This window comes from Mycetomoellerius zeteki, unplaced genomic scaffold (genome assembly GCF_001594055.1).
Source record: "Mycetomoellerius zeteki isolate Tzet28-1 unplaced genomic scaffold, Tzet1.0 scaffold145, whole genome shotgun sequence".
Lineage (NCBI taxonomy): Eukaryota > Metazoa > Arthropoda > Insecta > Hymenoptera > Formicidae > Mycetomoellerius > Mycetomoellerius zeteki.
Window position 1 is genome coordinate 1,434,983 of NW_017256393.1, and position 10,627 is coordinate 1,445,609.

The window sequence follows — 10,627 nt, forward strand, 5'->3', positions numbered from 1 at the left end:
TGAAGCACCGTGTGCAAAAATATCGGGTGCTTGCTGAAGTGCGATAACAACACACAGGATAGAAAATTCTTTTTTCTCTTCTACTTGTTTTTTTTTTGTACATCCCAAACGTGAGGGGCAAAAGGAATCACGAAAATCAACTCCAAAGAAATGGAACGCCTATCACGTCCACGTCATTTATTCCGGATAATTCTGAGAACGGCCGAAAAGCTTAATACCATTGATACATGCATACATATGCGCGCACGCACACACACAAAAGCGTAATGAAAAAGATACTTCGATTTTTATGCATCTTTTTTATATAAACATACGCGCGCAGGCGTATGTGTGTGGGCGTGGGGGGAGTGAGGATGGTGAGAGTGGATGGCATATTATTATTTAATCTATCTCTTGATTTATTACAGAAACTTGATTTTGAGGTATTAATAAAATAAAACTTTAAACGATTATAACAAAAAAAAAATAGTCATTTTCAAGCTTTGTGCCTATGGACACTTTTGATCAGTGAGTCAAGAATTATAACATACTAAAATTTCAGCCAATTTCATTGAGGGCCAAAATCCTATGATTTTGTGCGGGTTCCTTTGTAATTCACGTATAAAATATTGAAGTGCCTGATATTCTTATCATATGTAACACTTATTCTCACAATATTTCAATTAAACAGAAATTAATCGAAAAATTATTCAAGCTATTGCTGTTTGTTGTCGCTACAAGTATACTTGGTGGGAATAAAAGCTATAATTATAGATGACGATTAAAAAGAAAAAATGTTGAACGTATCCAAAATTATTATGAGAATAAAAGCCAAAAGACACACAAATGATATAAGTATGCATAGTATAAAATTGATACAGAATGTAGCAGTTTCATCGCAAAACTCATCATAATATGAATAGTAATAGAAATAAGAACAAAAATATTTTTGAGCATTAAAATGTTCTTCATATTTGTCGTTTTAATTTAGAACATTTTAACACACACTGTTTAGTCTATAAAATTCTTTTAACGTAACATCTATGATTTCTCTGATATATAATTTATTAAACATAATTATCTTTCTCTCTCTCTCTTCAAATGAGATCAATTTCATCATGTAACATTGTGACAAATTTTCCACATTAATTCAAATTGACATTATAGTGTAAATAATATAGAAACAAAAAAATTAATTTTCTGTAATATACAGGGTGTTTCATTTTAAGTGATATGGTCGATTATCTCGCGAATCGATGATTTTATTGAAAAATTTTTTGAACGAAAATTGCATGGCTTGAAGAGAGATACATGATGGAAATGTGGACTTGACCTTGAGTGACCTTGTCAAAATTAGGTCAAGGTCATTAATGTTTTTTAAATGGAAGTAAAAGTAACTTTATTATAGTGTTTTGAAAAGTTCTCGAGATAAGCTACAAGAATATAATAAAAAATAGGGGTTTCCATTTAAAAAAACATTAATGACCTTGACCTAATTTTGACAAGGTCACTCAAGGTCAAGTTCACATTTCCATCATGTCCCTCTTCAAGCCAACTTCCGTTCGTAAAATTTTTCAATAAAATCATCGATTCGCGAGATAATCGACCATATCACTTAAAATGAAACACCCTGTATATGAAAATAATTTAAAGTTTACTTCTAAATACATATAAGTTGCATCTTCAGGCTATATACAGGGTGTTTCAGAAATAGTTGGCCAAACTTCAAGAGCATATTCCATTCATTGCAAGGATGAAAAAAAGTTATATAAACGTGGGCACGGAAACGCTTCCTTTCCAAGTTATAAACATTTCTTATTTACTTTATACGTATTTACGTCGGACGACATGCCTTGCTTCGACGCTTCATTAATTGTACTTCTACTCACCTTCTAAAGTAAACAAAAAGTTATTAGATAGATCTGTATAGAATTGGAATCAGTTTTTATTTAAGCATTTAAGAGTGAAGATAGTATTCATCAATATAGCAGTTTATTCTAACATTGAATTGGCAGATATCCATTATATGTATGGGCGAGCTAATGGAAACTGCAGAGAAGCTCACCGTCTCTATCAACAAATTTTTTCTCAAAGATGATCATTTCCAGCAATTTCTGTAATGAAAATGTAGATATAAGTAAATAAAAAATGTTTATAACTTGGAAAGGAAGCGTTTCCGAACCCATGTTTATATGACTTTTTTTCATCTTACAATGAATGGAATATGCTCTTAAAGTTTGGCTAACTATTTCTGAAACACCCTGTATAACACATAATGTGATAAGTGTTTTGCGACTGCATCTTTGTTTTTTTTACAAATGTTCTTAGTAAAAATTTTAATTTCTTAATATAATGTGTGATAGTATATGTATGAATATATATGTTCAACATATGCATAATACATAATGTATAATACATAACGTACATAATCTTCCGTACACAAATGGATGATTAAAATCCGGTTTTAGATACGAAAAATAAAATTCACTAACATTCTATCTCAATGCAGTTTAATTTTAATCTTGGTTCCATTAACTCTTCGTCTTTTTTTCTGGTTTGAAAAATTAAAAAAAGATAAAAACTAAATTAACACGTTAAGCGCCGAGCCCATTTCGTTTAAGTTTCCATTTACGTCGCACAATACTGTGAATTGGAGATACGCACGGTGCGCAAAGTGAACAAGAGAAACAGAGTTTTGTTCTCTAAAGCAAATCTATCAAATATTTTAAAGTGTTTGGAACTGATGTGACGTAAACGGAAAGTTCAGTGCCGATTTGTAATGGCGTTAAACCAAGATTTTAATTAATCTATATTGGTAGAAAATTGGCATAAGAGTATCAGATTATGATAAATGCATTATTGCAACACGAATATCATTTATAAGATCTTAATGCAATTCATATATATTCTAGAATAAAGGTTTGGAAACACTTTAAAAAAATTAACTTTTTTGGGATTACTTATTCAAATATCTACAACAATGTATTTTTTAACAATAATTTTCTTGATCCAATAAATGTTAATAAATTTGAAGAATTTAAAAAAAATTTTGTTATGGATATTTGAATAAGTAATAAAAAATACCTATTTTTTAAAAGTATTTCTAAACTTTTGATCTGGAGAAGCTTGTATCATGTAATTGAATTAGAATTTTTAAAAGTAAATTTTTTTTGTTCTATACCACTCTTGATTGAGACGATAATTAAAGAAAAAGGAAATAAAATTCAATTAAATGGTAAAAATCAATTAATATACTATTATCGGTTGTTATCACTGAACCTGCAGTTATTCTTTTCTCGTTTCGTATTTAAAATTGTACTCATTTGTTATTTAGCAGCTTGTCCAGGCCCAGTAGAAGCTTTCCCCTTCTGAGATGATTCTGCAGTGTCATTTGATTGATCAACATCCATCTAAAAATTTCATTAAATTGTTAGCTCAAATCAATGATTTAAACAGAAGATTAAAGTATAAAGAATTTAAAAGTTCAATAAAAATTTATTTTGATCAATTTAGAATTCATTTTTTTCTTAGCACCTTTCTTTTAAGGAGCATTTATATTGGTCGTAACCGTATATTGTATGCTGTAATCTGTAAAAATTGACTAATCATAATACTGTTAACAGTCAAGTATTCCTCTCTTACAGTTGAATGAGAGAGGAATACTCGATTGTGATTTGTCAATTCTTACAGATTACGATATATAGTTACGACCAGTACAAAAATGTTCCCTAAATCTTGATATTTTGTATATAATATGTAACGGAGAAAAATATAGTAATCAAAATAATATTCTTGGTACACTTTCAACATTATGTAACAAAACTTGTGTCGTATCGAAAAATATAATGTATATTTTGTACCTTTTCTTCTTTTTCATCGTCGATAAGAATGGGACCATTTTCAGCCTCAAATTCTTTCAGTACTGCATCTAAATTATATCTTCGTCGATAGTTTACGAAAAATGATCGTAAATGGGCTTCAGTTTTGGTACCAATAACTTCAGCAATTGCGGCAAAATCCTTTCCGTATTTTCTAATGCCTTGAACCGCTAATAGTAATTCATCGTTTGTCCAGCGTGCATTTATACGGCTTGATACTTCCGGTGGCCGTAGATGGTCGATACCATCGGTTGTCTTTCGCTTCAGTGCGCTTACTTGTTGTTTGTTAGCTTGTATCTGTACGATTTCGAAAATTATATAGCATTATAAGTTACACAATATATACACCAAATAAGAATTAAAGCCTATAACGGTAATTATATAAATAGCATAATGCATTATATTTTAATTAAAGAGATAAAATGCATTGGTCACGAAAGCATTGTTGCGTTTGCAATCCTAACATTCAAGACTTTTATTCTGCTTTATAATATTTATTTAAAATACTTCAGTGTAACACATACTTTAATTATTAACAGTTTCAAATGGAAGCGTTTGCATATGCTTTCATGATTTATTACGATATAAAAAATAAAGAAAAATGTATCCACACGTTATAAATTTATAGGCTTTTCGTTTGTACTTGTTAACATACTTGACGTTTTAAGCTAACGATCTCAGTATCGATAGCTTGCAAACTGTTGTTGGCTTGATTTGGTTGACCAGCCAACGCCGCCAAATCATCGTGATTCACAACTAAGCCCCGAGGTGGTTTTCTTTTATTCGTACGACCCGGCATGGAAGTTAACGGTCTTGCTACACCGGTACGCCTAAACCATCAAAAAACGTAGAATGATTTTAAGAATCTAAACATGAGGCTGGTCTATATTGTATGTCAATGTCATTAAGATCAAATAAGTATCATTAATAGGGATATATATAGTTTAAAACGATATACGGAATAAGCGAGTTTCCAAGGATATTCATCATTTTTAATTGCTTAAATAGGAAAAAATGCGTTTATCTGTAAAAAGAGGTATTTCAAATAAGCATTACATTAGAAAAAGAGTCGTCAATTCAGTTTCACTAACTTATTTTTCACATGAATATCCTTTCCGGCGCTTATTGAGTTATATACAATAAGATTTATCTGTTTGCGATCATTGGCATTGACATTTAATTTACGTTCACTGTACCTCCAATGTAGATAGCAGCTATGACACGCATGTCCCTTGGGCGTCGCACGAACACTATGGCATGCGATGCCACAGTTACTACACGAGCCCTACAACACATAACACCCTTTTAAAACAAAAATTTTGATAACCCCCCTACCCATTTCTATTTTTTAATTCATTATCATTTATCGTCTCCGAGTGCTGAGAATAAATTAAAAAAAATCATTAAAGTGATATGTCCCGTTCATCAACAAGTCAATTTTCGTATTTTCTTAGAATTCGCTCAACTGTTCATGATGGTATTAGTCGAACTAATTCCATACGCCAAATATTTCATAATTCGCATTTTTCTGCCTTGTTTCCTCAGTGAAATGTTAGTCTGTTAATTTTGATGTCACGAGGAATATTTTAATATTACGATTTTAATATTACAATTTTAACATCACGAGGAATTTTTAACGAGAGAATAGGACACATATATATGTATATAGGCCAGTGTAGCAACAATACACGTGATACATTGAAGAATAGCAAAACACAGTAGTAAAGCTAAGCTAACTATACTATATATGCGAGTGGGTAAGGTTTAGGTTGAGTACCTGAACCTGAGGGGCGTTTTCCGAGTCGGATGGGGCCTTAGCATCAGTGCCTTGGCTTCCTGGCACAGCTTGGTTCTTTCCACGACGTATTCCGCGGTGGATCGTCCATTTCTGGAACGTTCCACATTTACGTTCACATATCGACGTAACGTCCAACTAAATTATTATTTATTTTTACGTGCAAAATATTTATAAATTGAATAAAATTTCACTATCATGTAAAAGGGTGTTGTAAAATTTTTTGAAATTTTTCACTTATAAATTTTGTATCCTACATGTAGATATAGATATTTATAGCAATGCTCTACTAGCTTCTCTTGTCACCATTGGCATTATAATAAGATAGTTCGGTTTTCCTGCTTTCATCATATGGTAATATGGTATCGTGTGGATACATTTTTGGAACATGCATAGCAAGTTTCCAGTTATGATTCTTTATATTCATACCAATTTGTGCCATGATAGCATATCTATTTGCAAAATAATCGTGTGAAATAGCCAGGGCAGTAAGCTTATACACGAAAAAATATATTTATTACACAATTAAGGAAAGAAGGGAGGTATTAACATATTGAATACTATAAAGAACTATACAAAAAAAAAAAACAAATAGGATTATTCTCTACAATTATTATGTTTAACATTAATTCTTTTCTGTTTTACATTTCGTATTTTTATATTTATCTATATGTTAAAACGACAAAAAAGGAAAAATAAACAAAACATTTTTTTTATATTAGAATAGAGTGCATGCACAAAAATTTATATATTGTTGAAATTTCTTCAAAGAATCCTTACTTTTTCTTCAGATTCGCTATCTGTGTTGGAACCAAGCTCACTTCCATTTTCGCTGCCATTTTCGCCTTCTTTGCAGCCGCTCGTCAATTTACGTGCTTGCCTATCCATCAATGATGTTCTAGTTCGTGTCTTCTTCCAGCTGTAGTAGTATTTCACAAGGCTTGCGATAGATTTATCAGGTAGCTGTAGAAAAATTATTGAGGATAAATTATTTATATTAACTTTAATATTTGATGTAATCCTGATATGTAGAGCTAAACTAAACGTCTTTTTTCTTTCTCTTTCTTCTTTATTATATACAAACTTAATTTTTTTGAATTTTCAGTTATATTTTTTTATAAACATATATGAAACTTGGAAATATTTGATGTACATGTCTATTTCAAAGCATCTGCAATGTTATTTACACTAGTAACATATCTGCAATGTAATTTACACTAGTAACATATAAATATTTGCAAATTATAAATATAATTATTATATATAATTTTGTCAATAAAAAAGAATCTAGTTATAAATAATGGTCAATTATTGTTTTTAATTCTTTAATTTAATAACATTAAAGTGAGATTTTTTTCGACAAAAAGCTGACAAACAATTTCGTACTTTATTTTGTATTAAAATATTTTTTTATTAAATTACTTTTATAACTTTTCTTTACTGAATTAAATAAATATATATTTTCAAAATCTCTATTTTTTAAAAATATGTTACAAGATTATCAGGATCCTGCAATATTTCGAAAATAAATATAATTAGTTCAATATGTTGATGCATTTCAAACTTTAATTGTTGATAGAATGGATAATAAATAAAAATCAAATTAAAAAATTTAATAATTCCCAGATAGCAAAGCGTGTCTCAGCAAAATCGCACAAATCTGTGTGCTTATGATGCTGGCAACTTGCTGTAGATTTGTCTTCAACGATTTTGAATATACCGACATTGTAGAAACATGCAGACAACAATGTGTATATGTATTGCCAGCAGTTTGACAGTAAGACAGCTGCGTCAATGTTATCGTGAGTTGACAATATGATAGCATTGTATGATGCTACATATTATTATGGCAACATGATGGCAATAGTATGAATTTTGATGATGATTTTAAAGTTGTCGGCAAATTGCTGGCAAATTGCTACTCAATGTTATTGTGGAGGTATCAAATTGCCAACAAATGAGGATTCAGTTGCTGTAATTCTGGTAGCAACATATACTTAGCAATGCATACTTAGCAAGCAACATGCCAGCAACAAGACATATATGTTGCTTTCTGGTTTAATCTGAATATCACAAAATATATCAACTCACCATTTGTCGAATGCGATGGAAACTTTTGCCATGAAATTGAAACGCCTGCTCAAATAATACTTTATCTTCAACCGTCCACTCGTCAGGAAATGGTGTAAAATTTGCCAAATCCAGGACTGCGCGCTCCAAATTATGCTTATGCCAAAACAACATTCCTAATGCCTGTTCTCCATTATAACCATATTTTTCTTTAGCTAATATAATGTATTCGTCCACTGAAAAAGACAACATGCATTAGTCATCTTGATATTTGTTTGTACAAACTAATTGACTTCCTTAAGTTTATAGCTTACATTTTTGATCTGGTATATCCGTGGTGGGTGACCAAACTAATAACGCCCTATCGGGACACTGATCCAATCGACGTTCTGAAATACACGATAAGTAATAGCAAGTTTTGTATGACTCACTAATTAACAGAGGCGTTACGAGAGCATAAAAGGTACGTTCCATCATAGAGCACAAAATTTGGAGGGACATAAATTTTAATAGGCATCAATAACTTTTAGAGCGTTCAAAAACATACAAAAATTGATTGCTCCGTCTGTAATATTGTCAATGTCCCTATCCTCTAGAGCTCTAAAGCTCAGTTTCACAACTCACGGTTAACGAGGTTCAACTTATTTCTCGTCTCTTTCCAATTCTAGCATTAGAAAGAGATAAAGAATAAATTAAACCTCGGTTAAGAGTTAACCATGACTTGTGAAACTGGGCTTAAGGCTGCGTTCCGATTTCACTGCCAATACTGAAGATCTATAGCATAAATTACATGCACTATAGATTTTTAGCACTAGCAATGAATAAATTGGTGGAATTTCCTTTTTTTTTTTTTGATTGATTTATCGTGATTGATGTTTCATAGACCTGGCGATCCTAGGACTAGGACGCGAAAGCAAATTCCAGTGTAGGGTGCATAAGACAGTCGTAATGCCTCTACTACTTAACCCTTTGAAGCATGGTGGTAACCCATGTTACCACCTAAACTTCTTCAGTTTTTGGCCGTTTATTTTCTAATTGACGCATTTAGGTTTGGTTTTTTGTATTTTCCTGATGTCTTAGAAGTAAAGAACTATTAAAAAAATAGTTTAGTAGTCTTTATTATTTATTGTAAATTTTATAAATAAACAAAGATCAAGAAAGGCCTTTTTTGGAAAAATGTATGTTTCAAAGGATTAAATTAGTATTTTTAGTATCATAAAGATCATGAAGTACCATTGACAGGAACAAATTCTGGAACGACGACTTGATAATCTCGTCCAACTCTTATCTTTTCTGCTGGAACTTTAAGAAAAAAACTTTAGTATTCCAACTAATTGTATAACCATTAAAAGGTAAAAAATATAATTATATCTGTCGCATTTGTTTTAATGAGTAATAATGATTGATTGGAAGGTTTTAAATTTGAAATTAATAAATATTTATATATTTATTAATTTCAATTAGTTTTCCATCGAGATTTCCATATGTAGCATAAAGTAGTAACATCATCTTGGGATATTTCTATTGCGCTATTAAGGAGATGCTGGAGTGACCAAAATATCATTACAGTCGTATAAAAATCTTTGAATCGACTGAACAAAATAAAAAATCCTTTTATAGGATTAAAGTAAACGCAAAATTAGGAAATGGCGTAGTGGACCTTGTACTAAAATCGAAAAAAAAGTTAAAAAATTGTTTATCATTCTTTCGATTTTAGTATAAAATCCACTGCACCACCTTTTAATTTTGCGTCTACTTTAATCTGTAGAAGGATTTTTTTATTCCATTCAGTCAATTCGAAGATTTTTATACGACTGTAATGTGATAATTTGATCACTCCAGCACCTTTAAATAAGAATATTTTTTTAGAGAAAACATTTATACGAGAAACACACACACACAAGTTTGTAAAAAATAAAATTTTCAAAAATATTTATGACTCCAAAAGTGACGTTTGAACGATAAGGAGTTATTTAAAGATTTCAATTTTTACGTGTTTCAGTACGAAACCGTTCATTAATTCTGACTTAAAGTGTTCCTTCAAGTATTTTTCATGTAGGATTAAACATCCCGATAATCGGTAATCGAGACATCGCGCGTTAACGGCGAGATGAGAATCGACGGTACCTCCTTCCTCCTCACTGGACGAGTCGGTCTGTGCGTTAGGGCTGGGGCCTCGCGATCGGCGGCCGTTACGCACATTTTCCGAATTTCTCTCTGCCAGGACCATCGCGACGTAAATTTTCTCGTCGGACGGGAATCGCAACGCGTCAGATCGCGCGGATTCGTCGGTGCTGCAGTAAGCAGGACGCGAGATGCGATGAAGTCCTTCGTGAATGCGTCTGAATCAGAACCCAACTGCTCACGTTCACGATTCTTCTCAAAACTGCATGACGGTATGAAGAATTCGACCAAGATTCTTCAGTTCTCGTTTCGCGCGATCGTAGCGAAAGTAAAATGGCCGGCTACCACGCGCGACCTCATTGGTCGGCGTTGCGCTTGGGAAAAAAATGGCTTGGCCAAATTTCTCGTAACGACTCGCGAAGAAAGTGAGCACCGAATGAAGCTGTCGTGTCTTCCGTTTCCGTTTCCTTCACGCAAAATTCTCTCACTTCCGTTTAAAAGTCTGAAATCAGTGCAGCAGCGACAAAACCGATTCGTATCCTCGAATAATGCCGTGAACCAGTGGACACGCGTATACGAGACTGATTCGCGACTCGCGAGTCGATTTTAGTCTTTAGCCTGGAAGACTAAAGGTACGTTTACATGGATTGATATTTTCCATGTTAATGGCTCTGATACATACATAAACGCGATGTGCGACGCGTATGCCTACTGCACATTGGACACTATTGCTGGATTCACAGTGCATTCGATTTTCGTCGTACGATGAAAATCGGATGCA

At 32.2% G+C, this 10,627-nt stretch overlaps 1 protein-coding gene across 1 annotated transcript; it reads right to left on the reverse strand.

Moving 5' to 3' along the window:
* Positions 1-3,246: 3,246 nt before the first annotated feature.
* Positions 3,247-10,389, reverse strand: CoRest (REST corepressor). The gene is made up of 10 exons (XM_018462528.1): positions 9,850-10,389; positions 8,956-9,024; positions 8,037-8,111; positions 7,744-7,958; positions 6,433-6,615; positions 5,635-5,745; positions 5,054-5,142; positions 4,513-4,687; positions 3,840-4,154; positions 3,247-3,389 (listed from the first exon to the last, which is right to left on the reverse strand). Exons 1-10 carry the CDS (start codon positions 9,950-9,952, stop codon positions 3,306-3,308), a joined length of 1,419 nt encoding a protein of 472 aa, XP_018318030.1. The 5' UTR covers positions 9,953-10,389; the 3' UTR covers positions 3,247-3,305.
* Between the last annotated feature and the right edge of the window lie 238 nt (positions 10,390-10,627).

What these genes read in the sequence shown, in the direction of transcription:
- CoRest (XM_018462528.1), bottom strand. Translation starts at nt 9,952, where the DNA reads ATGGTCCTGGCAGAGAGAAATTCGGAAAATGTGCGTAACGGCCGCCGA. An exon ending in TCGTTAGCTTAAAACGTCAA is followed by an intron (nt 4,155 to 4,512) that starts GTATGTTAACAA and finishes GAAATCGTACAG; the next exon opens with ATACAAGCTAACAAACAACA. An exon ending in ACGATGAAAAAGAAGAAAAG is followed by an intron (nt 3,390 to 3,839) that starts GTACAAAATATA and finishes TGAAATTTTTAG; the next exon opens with ATGGATGTTGATCAATCAAA.